We start from the raw sequence: 12,757 nt of genomic DNA on the forward strand, positions 1-12,757 counted from the left end.
CGTGTATATGTGATGTATCCTTCTTGATCCAGATCTTGTGTGTCATGTGTCTAAATGTTTTGCAGAAATCTCTGGATCTTGAGCTCCTGAAGGAATTCCTGAGGGCTGTACAAGGAATGGAGGCTTTCTGCACCCCATCTCAGCTCAGAGAAATGGAGCTCTTTACTCAGTCTGTCAGAACTCAGTGGGAGGTACAGTGTGTGTGTGTTTGGCTTCTGTATGCAGAATAGCTTCACATCTATAAAATATAATGGTGTGAAAAATAGAATTTACTGTGATATTGAGTTTGTTCATTTAACACCAAAATTAGGTTGTGCTTTATGGTACTTTTATTAGCCTTTAGAATGTAAAGTTTTAAGTTGCCTGGTGTGTAAATGAATTGTTTGCACTCCAAACATGTTTCAAAGCAATTGGAACAGTGCATTTTAACAAACAAGAGCCACAACTAGAAATCTTTTACTCAAACTAAATGGGTAACCTGTTTCTGGGAATTCAAAATAATAAAATACTTCTGGGTGTGACGACAGCGTAGATGACGACTCTGGATACCACTGAGTGGTAGAACATCTGCAGCATGGTCCTGCAGATATTAAAGGACCTGAGTCCCCTGAGGAAGTACAAGTGACTCTGGCTTTTCTAATACGGTGTGTCTGTGTTTTTGGTCCAGTCCAGCTTGTTGTCTGTGTGGATACCCAGATACTTATAGTTGTCCACAATGTCCACCTATTGATGCTAATTGGCCTTAAATATAGGAAAATACTCAACTGTGGTGTGCCATAACAAAGCAGAGTTACTGTTACCTCTGCCTTCCATTGACCTGTCTCTAATAACATCTCAAATTGTTATGTTCCACTACATACACTGGAGACACACTGCTCTTCAGAATATAATTGTTATTCTTCTTGTAACACCTCAAACTATGCTGAAGAAGTTCTTCCTCAGATGATGTGGTTGTTGTTGAAGTTCTTCGTTTGTGCCACCACACCTCCAGGCCTGCTTTTCTACTGAGAGCAGTCTAGTTCCGTCTGAACAGCAGCTGGAGGCCCTGAAGCAGCTGTGTGAGATATTGAGTCCTGAAGATGCCAACAGACTGGCACAGGCTCAGCTCCAGGAACGTGAGTCAGCACTCCAGTCAACAGACTGTGGGTAAGAAAAGGAAATACACAATTAGCATGTACAAAAGCAGAATATATATATATATATATATATATATAAATATATATATATATATATATATATATATATATATATATATATTTTTTTTTTTTTTTTTCTCTCTTTCATATTGGCAATTCAGATTTGATTTTTATTAAATTGAAAATTGCAAGGCTGAATGCATCCACTGTGACATTGTTCAGTTTGCCTGTTGCTTTATTGACATTGAGTTATCTTCTGTTATTGGTTAGTGTGCTTGTAGAGCAGACAAAAGAGACATCTCCACAGAAAACTGCTCTTCCAGAGAAACCTGTGGAAATCACTGCTCAGGTATGTGTGAAAAGATGCTTCTTAGCTTTATGATGTGCTAGGCAGTGTTTTTCTGAGTAGCATTTATGTTGTTTGCTAGCTTCATGTGACACTACACTGCTATTGAATGTGTATCCCATACTTAACATAGACATGTTTGCATTGTAGACCTCTCCAGTCATAGCTCAAAGGCCAAAAACAGTGGAGAAGAAAGAGATACTAAAGCAGATTAGCACAGAGGAGGACAGGTAGGTCTAAACGAAGCCCTTGATGTTTTTTTATTTTTGAAGTAGATCAGCTTTTCTTGGTGTCATTTGATTATTAATTGACAAATCAGTTAAATTAGATTGTTACTGATGGATTGTGTATGTTGTGTATTGCTGAATGGGTCTGCCTATCTGTGTAGACAATGTGTAAAAATGATTGTTTATATATTTCTACTTTTTACAGGTACCGAAGCTCCAGGTTTGCCCTGCAAGCTCAGCTGAATAGGAACGAGCAGAACATGCTTGGAGATCGCCCCTCCGGGTCGGCCACGGCCACAGACCTACAAAAGAGACTCAGAGAGCTGAAGGTAGTGCCGGCATTCACCAGGAATCTTCAAGTGGCGAGCCAGGGTCCCGGATTTCAAACGCATCACCTCTCCATGTGTGTTTTGATCTTTCAGGCTTTGCAGGATGAGACGGAATCTTTATGGTCAGAGTACGAGGTGCAGTGCTCCCAGTGTTCTCAGGTCAATGAGAGAGCAGTGGAGCAGGACCTAGCCGAGCTCATGGTCAAGTGGAGGGAGCAGAGAGCGCAGCTACAGAGGAGGTGCACACAAAAAATACAGATTTAACCACCAACATCAAGTCATTCCTTTTAGACTCTATGCCTGTCTTCTTTTGAGTTGGTTGTTGAGACCTAGTATAATATATACTTCTCTCAGAGCTAGCTAAAGGATCAAGCCTCTTTCTGACCCAAAGATTTTGGTGGTTATTTGTACCATCCGCTTTTTAAAGAGCGTGTGTGAAGCAGTCATAATTAAGTTTCAAAATTATTTCAGTCTTAGAATCACAGGTTATGCATCCAGCACAGTGTTTTGTAGCATGCATCATGTGCAATATTTGTCTGTGTGTGTGTCTGTGTGTGTGTGTGTGTGTGTGTGTGTGTGAACTATCTGTGCTTTGTTTCTATCTCAGGGTGGATTCTCTTGGTTCGGCTCTGGAGCTCATGGATTCCATTGAGCACCACATTGCAGAAATTTCCGAGCGTCTCGACAAGTTCATCAAGGAGCCAAAAGATGTTAAAGGATACATGCTGATCAATGCAAACATCCTGAAGGATGTAAAGGTAGGAAAAGAGAAGACGCTTAAGGGGCATATTTACATTTACGAAAATCACAGGTGTTTTATTGAATAATTGGACATTGCTGCTGGATTTAGCGGACTAAGAGTATTGTGTAATTGTGTCCTTCACAGGACTTGGATGAGGGTATCCAAACGCAGATGGACCGCCTCTCTCGGTTTGACTCAGAACCGAGCCACCTGGACCTACGTGACCGCTCTCCCCTCACTCAGCTGGTGCTGAAGCACCGATCCAGCCTGGATCGTCTCCGGCAGCAAGTGCGCAAGAGCGAGGCGGCAGCTCGCGCCCTGGACCGCTTCCTTGTATCGCTGCACACTTTGGATCAGGATGTCTTGTTTGTGCAGAGCGTCCCCTCGGCTGATGTGACGGCACTGCAAGACAGCAGGACCAAGCTAGGTCTGATCAGGAAGGGAGCGGCAAGCCTAAGCGATAAAGCACCACAGCTGGACCAGCTCCTTGGAGGAGCCCAGATGGCGGTTACCCAAGAGGGAAACTCTGTGACCTGTCTGGATATGGTAGCCGTCCTGGTGCGGAAAGTGGAGGACGTCGATGACAAGCTCATTATCCGGCAGGACGAACTTCAGCAAGAGCAGCAGAGCAAAGGGCTCAGGATGAGGAAGAAGACTCTGCTGGCGGAGCTGAGGAAGGTGCAGGGGGTGGCAGAGAAGCAGGGGCTGAAGGAGCCCACCATGCCGGCTGTGCAGCACAGGTCAGGACTGATAGAATGTTTGTGTAATCTCTGTAAGCTGTTTATGAAGATTACGCTTTTATCATTCTAAGCGTGTGTCTTTTGTGTTTTTCGGCAGGATTCGTGCCTTGTCAGATCTGGAGACACAGATGAACTCTCTCCGTCCAGAGTATGAGAGTATCAGAGAAACGACTTTGAAGCTTTCTCCAAACATAGAGCAGCGTGATGAGATGGAGATCTTTTGGGAGGAGACAGAGAGAGCTGTTTCTGAAAGGTGACACAAATGACATGAATACAGCTAGTGTAAATTCTGTTTAAAATTTAGAAAAAAATGACCAGTGGTTTAAATAGCAATAGCCAGTAGAACTGGGAAAATAATCAACTTTGGTCTCAGAAACTTGTTGCTTCTGAGCTGTGCAGTGTGAAGCTGAAGATTGACTGTTGATGTTGATGTGTGTGTGACAGGCAAGAGCAGTGCAGCACTCTGATGGAACTGCTGAAGAAGTTTCAGAGCTGTCGTGCTAGCCTTGGCAGCATCCTCCAGACTGCAGAGCAAACCATCAGCGAGCAGGCGTCCTACATGAGTAAAGACAACCTCCAACGCCTAATAGCCAGGGTGGGTCCGCATTCACACTGCAGAGAAACTGTTAAATACAGTCGCAACACAGAAGCTGAGCTTTATATAATGAAATATATAATGATATATTGATATATTTTTTAAAGCTCTAAGTTATATAATTGCCTCCCCCCCCTACAACATATTAATATAGCTATTTAAAAGGCTGGACACAACAATTTATGGACTATGAGTAGTATAGTGGCATAAGTAGTGTAGTTTTATGGATAAATGTAATCCAGACACAGCTTTTACATACTGTATGTAGCATTTTAATCAAAGCAGCCAATAAGAATGTGAAAATTTGTGGAAAGTGTCACTAGAGACACAAAACTTTTTATTAAGGACAATCAGAGAATTATGGCTTGTGTTCTTGGTGAACAAAATATACAAATGGAGCAGATCTATGAGCATTGTCCAGCTACAGGAAAGTAAATGTTTAGGCCAGAAAACAGAGACCTTAAATAAAAAAGAATGGCTAATGGCTTGTGTGACCAGTGTCGTATTAACTGTTGATGTGACACTGTTAAAGAGAACGCTAAAAGTGAGAAAAAACTGTCATTATGGCCACTTATATTGGACTAATTTCTAATATATATTTGTTTTTAGTTTAAGAATTATAACTGGACTAATTATTTAGTCCAGAATTATAACTGGGAGTATGAACATTTAAATAGGAGTAATAATTAAAAATATTCTTATTTGCTCATATCAGGTGTGTGGGATAAAGGAGGACCTGAATGGCCTCGGACCTAAGATCGAGCAGTTCAGGGCTGTGTGCAGGCAGCTGCAGTCTCAGCTAAAGAAACTCCCAGATTGCTCAGAAACTCCATTTGAAGCCGAGGCTGACGCTCTGGTCGACTCCTGGCTGGATGTAAGGGGGTTTTGACACACGTCTCTCATCCTCTCTTTTTAATATTAAAAATCTAGACATGTAAAAGACATTGCAGTGCTGAAGAATCCATTGTAAATTTTGTGAATTACAAAGGTCTCAGAGAAGACAGACAGCTACCTGGACAGCCTGCGCATGGGTTTGGAGGTGTGGGAGAAGCAGCTGATGCTCGGTGAAGAGTTAGAGGTTTGGGCTACGGCTAAACTGAGTCTTTTTGCAGAGTCTCACCCGTTCAGCAGCGAGAAAGAGGTCTTCGAAATGAAGGTTTGGAAATTTTCTCCTTATTGTACGAAAAGAGAATTTTTTTTGTCCCAGTAATGCTTTACTCTTCATTTGCAACATTATTTTATGTTTCACTTATGTTAGGATGAAATCCAGACACAGGAACACAGCATCGAACAGTTTCGCAGGAAGTCACTGGAGATCCAGGAGCTGCTGCAGAGCAAAGAGGCTCCACTGGAGCTACAGGTTATTCATCCTAACAAAAAAATCCTATGTCTTTTTTTCGTTATCTGTCAGTTCTCAGAACTCGAATGTGTCCTCAGGTCATGGAGACTGCTCTGAAGAAGAAGATGGAGCAGGTGAAGGAGCTTTTCGACAGCTGCACTGAAGTCTTCCGAGAGCTGCTGAGCGTGCGAGCGCACCTACTACAGAGGACTGAGGCGTGTCAAACAGCCATCCATAGAATACACTCCTCAGTGAGAATGCTCTGTGCAGACAGCAGAGAGCAGCTACAGGTATTTTTTACACATAGTGGAAAGCCCACAATGAACTCCATCTTCAGAATCTCCAGCCCAAAAATATAGTGTTTCTCCAAAAGATGGAGAAAGTGTCACTCCTTCCCTTCCACTTTTTTTCATCTTATTTATCATCTTATTTACATATTTTATTGAGATTGAACCACTCAGAAGCCTTAACACTTTGACCATGCTGTGAAATCCTCTGTAGGATCTTTCGGATCAGTTGCTGGATCAAGAAGAAGAGGCTGACTCTCTGATGAAGGAAGTTGAACTCATGTCCAGTGTGACTTCACCGCAGGCCTTAGAGGAACTGTCCAATAAATGCAAGCGCCTCAAAAATAAAATCGCAGTGACTCGGGAGTTCATCGGTCAAAAGAAAGAACAGGGAGAGAAAAGCGTTCTTGTCCAGTCAATTAAAGGTACTCGTTATTATATTCATTTATTTTGAGTGCTGGGTGTTTCCTTTTCCTTTTTTTTTTTTTTTTTACTGTTTTTTCCTGTCAGATGAGTGCCAGATGTTTGAGGACTGGCTGCAGGACACACAGCTTGGAGTCAATGAGTGTTTCGAGAACCCAGAGACGAGAGTGGACGTGGAGGCGTCCATGCAGAGACTACAAGTAAGCAATTCATTCACCTTACAGCTGGAACTGCTGTCACTGCTGCTGAAAAAATTCATCTGTTCAGATTCAAGAATTCAACAGTTATATCATGTCCCTGAAGATACTGTGACATTTGCAGGATTTTCTCGCTTCTGAAGAAGGGGATCAGCGACTTGCCCAAGTGAAAAAGGCTTTGGAGAAGAGAGGTCAGGAGGAAATTCCTCCCGAAACCCAGGCTGAACTCTGTGCCTGGCAGCAGGAGCAGGAAGGAGAGCTGACCACACTGCAGGCTCACTGCCAGGGACGCCACAAACAGCTGGAGGACATCCTCATCAAGCTCAACAGGTCAGGTTCCTACCATTACTGTCTGATGTTCAATCATTTCCATGAAATGAAATGGCTCTTATGTGCATTCTTCTATAAAAAAATAGCTTGCAAGTGGAACATGACCATTTCCAAGACTGGCTGCGGCAGAGAGAGAAGCTACCGGTGCAGCGGGAAAAGTTGAGACAAGTCCATGAGGATTTTCTTACAGAAAGGTAACTATTTTTTTTGTTAGCATGTCCCAAGATGTTCCTCTTAACATATCTCTAGATGTTCCTGTTAGCGTGTCCCTAGATGTTCCTGTTAGCATGTCCCAAGATGTTTCTCTTAACATATCTCTAGATGTTCCTGTTAGCGTGTCCCTAGATGTTCCTGTTAGCATGTCCCTAGATGTTCCTGTTAACATGTCCCTAGATATCCCTGTTAGCATGTCCCTAGATGTTCCTGTTAACATGTCCCTAGATATCCCTGTTAGCATGTCCCTAGATGTTTCTGTTAGCATGTCCCTAGATATCCCTGTTAGCATTTCCCTAGATATCCCTGTTAGCATGTCCCTAGATGTTTCTGTTTGATTAAAAACATTACATTGATGGTTTTACAGTTCCCTTATTCTATAATTCTTTACTGTCTAGCGGACGCATTGAGGCGTTCAGTGACTTGCTAGCTTCTGTAAGATTGAAAGGATTAAGAGGAGACCCCGTGCTCAAAGACAGCGAGTCACTGGTGGATCAGTACCACAGTCTTGGAGTTCGTCTGGACACTCAGTCTGAAATCTATAAATCTTTGGAGAAGGAGGTAGAAATATTCCATATTAATGAGGAAAACACCAGGACATGGGTGAAAAACTTGAAGCAGTGTCTGGAAGCATTGGACAAGGACAGTCCAACGGAGGAAAGGCTCCTGAAGGCTCAGGTATAAACACAATTGTTTGACATATGAGGTCCAGAATCTCTTTGAAGTCTCAAGTATAACATGTAGAGAATTTTATGTTCTGGTGTTTAGGCTGTTTTAGACCTACGTGTCGAGGGTGACTCCAAGATAGCAGTTTTAAAGGTGGATGGCGAGAGCTTGTGTGCTCGTGAAGAGTTGGATGAAAGCGCACGACAGGAACTGATCGGGACCCTGAGGAATATAGATGACGAATGGCAAAGAGTTCTGGATTCGGCTCAGCAGCTTGAAGTGCAGGCTAAGCTCCAGCAAACTCTCCTGAAGGAACTGGAAGCTCTCCAGGATGAGGAGAAGAATACCCGGTCATGGGTGGATGAACAAATGCGAAAGCTGGACTTCCTGGACGAAGAGACTCCAATACAGGAAAGACACGACAAGCTGCAGGTATTTTCATTGGGGTGATCAAGGATGTTCGATATGTCTGGATGTTCAAAATATCTACTCTTATTTCTAATTTTATTTTGTTCAGGAGGTCCTGAGTCTGAAACATGAAGGCGATGCAAAACTGAAAGCTCTCAGAAAAAAAGGAGAGAGCATATGTGCTCATAATGAGAGGAAGAGACACAGCATTGAACAAAGCCAAAGAGAGCTGGAGGAGGAGTGGACAAGGGTTCTGCAGACTGCACGGGAGATGAAGAACCAGATCGAGCGTGAAGATTTTCTCTCCAAGGAGCTAAAGAACTTCCAAGATCAGCTGGAAAGAACACAGGCTTGGATTAGAGAGCTGAAAATGACCCTGAGGTCCATGGATAAAGCCACTCCAGCTGAGGAGATAATCAACCAAGTTCAGGTACAGAAAATGTTTCCATTCTATTTCTATACTATACTTTTGACTTTTGTATATTATTTATGTGTTTAAAAATGTAGAAGTGTATAGAAATGAAAGATAAATATCTAAATATTTCTTTTTCTAAACTGCAGACAGTTCTGGTCCATGGTCCAGAGGGTGACTCAAAACTCGCCGCCCTTAAGCATACAGGCGACCGTGTGTGTACTCGTGAAGGGCTTAAAGAAGACACTATGCAGTCCATCCATGAGACTCAGGGAGTTTTAGAACAAGAATGGAGAGAAGTGCTAGATTTTGCGCAAATCCTGAGGAACAACACGGAAATCCAGGTCGCTCTTGATAAAGAGCTTGAGGATTTTAATTCCCAAGAAGAAGTCTTCCGAACCTGGGTCACAGAGCTGCAGGAGCGGTTTGAATCACTTGACAAAGATGCTTCTCTCCTTGAGATACTTGATACATCACAGGTAATGTATTGATATTACAGGAAGTAGAATGAGAACCCAAATGTATAGTATTACTCAAAATTTTTCATTGTTACCATCAGACCGTGCTGAACTTGCAGCCAGAGGCAGACTTGAAGATGGCAGCTCTGAACAGTAAAGGAGAGAATCTGTGCACAAAGCTAGATGAAAGCAGGAAGGAATCCATCCAGCAGACACTCCGGGATGTCCAGGAGAAACTGAGAATGTTGATGGAAATGGCCAGAGAGCACAAAAATCAGGCAGAGCTTCAGGATTCTCTCTCTAAGGAGCTTCAAATGTTCCTATCTGAGGAGAAGATGACTCAGTCCTGGGTTGAAGAGTTAAAGCAAGACTTGGTTTCATTGGGCAGAAGCACCCATGGAACGCAAGAACAGATAGAGGAAAGGCTCAACAAAGCTCAAGTGAGTAACTGGGTCACAGGATATGTCTCAGTTAAACTGCTCAGAGATGAAACTCAATGAATAATTAGCAGATTTAATACCTGTGTCTCAGAGTAATATCAGTTAATACATCTCTGATATCTCTCAGGCTGTTCTGAGCCTTCGACCTGAAGGAAACTGCAAAATGTCCACACTAAAAAGAAAAGCAGAGAGTCTGTTTGCTCGGGAAGATCTCAGTGAGCATATGAGACGCACCCTTGTGCAGAACCTGAAGTCCTTAGAAGAAGAATGGAAAGGAGTTCTCCAGAACGCTCAAGAGCTGCACAGGTCTGCAAGCACACAATGATCATATTATTAAATATGTGCATGTCAACGTCCTGTGGAAGGAATTATGATTGACACATTAAATGTAAATTAAATATAGTGCATGCTCTTTTGTTTTTTGTTTTTTTGCACAGCAAATTTTAACAGTGACATTATTATTGACAAAAACACTTTTCTCGTCTTAAGTCTCTTGAGGAGCGTTGTGGAGCGTCTGGTTTCATGTCAGTGCCAAAGACAGCAGACCCAGTCACGAGTGGAGCAGCTGAAGCAGCAGATAGCAGCGCTGCCTCGCCACTTCCCCTGGCCGGGATTAGGGGACCGCAGGCATGCAGTGGAGCAGGCTATGGCTCTTCTAGACAAGGCGAGATCTCTGAGCCCTACTCTGTCCGCTCTCAGAGCCCTGGGTCGAGAGATGAGCCAGCTCACACGGGACCCGAGCTGGACGGATCCATCTTGGGCGGCCATGGAGGAGTGTGTCCCTGGGTTAATCAAAGACTTAATGGTAAGTTTCGTGAAACATCTAGCGTGGAGTTTCTGTGTCATTGAGAGCAATTTGGGTTTTTTGGTATGTCCAGGAATTGTGTGAGAGCTTAGAGGAGGGCATTTGCACAGAACGAAACTGTGTTCAGCTGGTGGAGCAGCACAGCGCCGCGCAGGACTGGCTGAGAGAGCAAGTCAAAGGTTTTGGACCTCTGCCCAGTGACCGCCATGGGTTACAGGGATCTATTAACACTTTAAAGGTTTGTATGATAAGTGTAGGGAAAATCAAACACACAGTATATTGAATATACTGTATATATACTGAAGCTTGTAAACAAAAGCATTGTTTGTATCTGTTTCTAATCCTCCTCATATAAATCATGTAAACAGTAAAGTATAAGGTATAGCTCCCTGTTATAGGTACAGTTAATTAAAGGAAAAATACATGTGTGATATGTTTAGCGATTCTGGTGTTAATTTCTCTGTTGGCGCTATGCTTTGATTTTCTCGTGAGATGCTAGTAGTCGTGTGTCTTGCTGTTGTCACATTTTTCAGTAAACATCAACCAATTTGTCGATGAACATGTCTTTTAGAGTGGATTTATTATTATTATTATTATTTAATTATACACTTTGCCAGACTAAACTGTTGTCGTTGTAGTCGTCCCCATCATGATTCTGTCTTTTCAGGCTCTTCTTCGGACAGTGGAGAGGGAAGAGAGAGAGATGAGAGAGCTAGACACGGCTAAAGACGCCCTGATCCACTTGTGCACTCCAGGGGGTCGCGATGCTCTGACCTTAGAAACCGGCCATCTCTGTGACCTTTGCGCCGCCTCTGAGAAGGAAATAAAGGAGAGGCTTGTTGTGTGTGAGACTAGGTTGGCTGACATCGAATTGAAACTAGCTGAAAGAGCAGAGAGTTTTAGAGCACAGGCTGAGTCCATTCTGAATGATCTCAGAGCACAGGAATGTCTGGGGTTTGTTGAAGGAAGCAAGAATATTAGCCAACTGGAGAAAAACTGGAATATCCTGAAGGTGCACAAAATATCTTAGCATTTATCGATATTACAATAAACCTTTTTTCTAACAGTCTCACCTTCATTGGTTTTTCTTAGACTTGTGAAAAGGAGCTTGTGGAAATAGAGGGCAAAGTTCGTGATCTGGGCCAGGGTATTTGCCTGGTTCCCCCTGATGAGGCTCTTCCTTCTAATGTCACTTCTCTAGTAGACACAGTGACCCAGCAGTACTGCAGGTATCATTATTCATTTCACGGTCATCTTTTCATCATTAAGTTTCTTAAAAGTATTAAACAATCGTGTGTAATTGCTTTTGCTTGGTTTTCAGACTGCAGTCCAAGCTGTCCGAGCGACAGGACGACTGTGCCGATAGCGTAGTGCACGGTATGAGAGATACACTGCAGGCCCTTCGTTCCTGGACCCAAACAACAGACACGAAAACCTTCTCCGACTCAGCATGCACCATTCAGGTTTGTACACGTCCTGTGTGTACAGTACCACACTACTGCAGTGCTGTGATGTTTCCAATTATACAATTGCACAATATACAATTACACATTTCATATAATCTTTCCTCAGGCAATGATAGAGGAAGGTGCAGTGCTGCATAAGAACCTGCAGGAGGCAGTGTCTCATAAGCAGCTGCTCAGGGACTGTCTGGGTCAGGAACTCAGCGACAAACTGGAGAGAGACACATCAAACGCATTAAAGGATGCAGACACGCTCATTAACCAGCTTCAGGAAAGGCTGCAGGTGAAAACTTCAGTTTGCTTCATTTTTTGGTAACTCTTACAATGAATCAGGTATATTTAAATCAGTGGATTTATAGTGTGTTATACAGCACACGTAATACCTTAATAACATTACGCACAGTATGTCAGAATTTCTGGAATGCTTATTGGTAATTATAGTTTCATAAACTACTTCAAAATCTATTCAGGAGAATATTGTGGTCACAATGCACTATAACAGAGTGTAGTATAGTATGTCACACAGAATATAGATATGTCATTAGAACATATTTCCAAAAGTTTTGGGACACCCAGTTTCAATTCAGGTGTTCCAATCACTTTCATGGCTCCAGGTGTATAAAATCAAGCACCTAGGCATACAAACTGCTTCTACAAACATTTATGAAAGATGGGTCACTCTCAGGAGCTCAGTGAATTCAAGTGTGGTACCGTGATAGGTCACCACCAAGTCCATTCATGAAATTTCCTCACTACTAAATATTTCACGCTCAACTGTTAATGGTATTATAACAAAGTGGAAGCAATTGGAAACAACAGAAACTCAGAGATGAAGTGGTAGACCAGGTAAAATCACAGAGCGGGGTAAGCACATGCTGAGGCACACAGTGTGCAGAAGTTTCAATTGAAGTCAATAGCTACAGACCTCTGAAATTTGAGCTTCATGGAACTGGTTTTCATGGCCTAGCCACTGCATCCAAGTTTTACTCAACCCAACAGAACACCTTTGAGATGAATTAGAGTGGAGACTGTCTGCCAGGCCTTCCCATAAACAAACTCCTAAACCTTGTGGAAAGAAGAGTTGTTATAGATGCAAAGTGTGGACCAACTCCATATTAAAGCCTATGGATTAAGAACCAGATGTCATTAAAGTTCATGTGCATGTAAAGGCAGATGTCCCAAAACTTTTGGAAATATAGTG

At 42.7% G+C, this 12,757-nt stretch overlaps 1 protein-coding gene across 1 annotated transcript in view; it reads left to right on the forward strand.

Annotated features, from left to right (window-relative positions):
* Nucleotides 1-12,757, forward strand: part of syne2b (spectrin repeat containing, nuclear envelope 2b) — a 112,239-nt gene that overhangs the window by 17,975 nt on the left and 81,507 nt on the right. Inside the window, exons 23-52 of the mRNA XM_058385887.1 lie at nt 66-191; nt 992-1,146; nt 1,407-1,485; nt 1,633-1,712; nt 1,915-2,038; nt 2,132-2,277; nt 2,646-2,796; nt 2,925-3,520; nt 3,618-3,773; nt 3,965-4,115; nt 4,831-4,989; nt 5,104-5,271; nt 5,374-5,475; nt 5,553-5,744; nt 5,956-6,166; nt 6,252-6,364; nt 6,486-6,691; nt 6,778-6,885; nt 7,303-7,582; nt 7,673-8,002; nt 8,088-8,408; nt 8,540-8,869; nt 8,950-9,288; nt 9,416-9,594; nt 9,778-10,093; nt 10,167-10,331; nt 10,761-11,105; nt 11,186-11,322; nt 11,415-11,556; nt 11,666-11,839. Coding sequence (XP_058241870.1) covers nt 66-191; nt 992-1,146; nt 1,407-1,485; nt 1,633-1,712; nt 1,915-2,038; nt 2,132-2,277; nt 2,646-2,796; nt 2,925-3,520; nt 3,618-3,773; nt 3,965-4,115; nt 4,831-4,989; nt 5,104-5,271; nt 5,374-5,475; nt 5,553-5,744; nt 5,956-6,166; nt 6,252-6,364; nt 6,486-6,691; nt 6,778-6,885; nt 7,303-7,582; nt 7,673-8,002; nt 8,088-8,408; nt 8,540-8,869; nt 8,950-9,288; nt 9,416-9,594; nt 9,778-10,093; nt 10,167-10,331; nt 10,761-11,105; nt 11,186-11,322; nt 11,415-11,556; nt 11,666-11,839 — 6,081 coding nt within the window. The remainder of the gene's footprint in view (nt 1-65; nt 192-991; nt 1,147-1,406; nt 1,486-1,632; nt 1,713-1,914; nt 2,039-2,131; nt 2,278-2,645; nt 2,797-2,924; nt 3,521-3,617; nt 3,774-3,964; nt 4,116-4,830; nt 4,990-5,103; nt 5,272-5,373; nt 5,476-5,552; nt 5,745-5,955; nt 6,167-6,251; nt 6,365-6,485; nt 6,692-6,777; nt 6,886-7,302; nt 7,583-7,672; nt 8,003-8,087; nt 8,409-8,539; nt 8,870-8,949; nt 9,289-9,415; nt 9,595-9,777; nt 10,094-10,166; nt 10,332-10,760; nt 11,106-11,185; nt 11,323-11,414; nt 11,557-11,665; nt 11,840-12,757) is intronic.

This window comes from Hemibagrus wyckioides, linkage group LG03 (assembly GCF_019097595.1).
Source record: "Hemibagrus wyckioides isolate EC202008001 linkage group LG03, SWU_Hwy_1.0, whole genome shotgun sequence".
In the NCBI taxonomy this organism is placed as follows: domain Eukaryota; kingdom Metazoa; phylum Chordata; class Actinopteri; order Siluriformes; family Bagridae; genus Hemibagrus; species Hemibagrus wyckioides.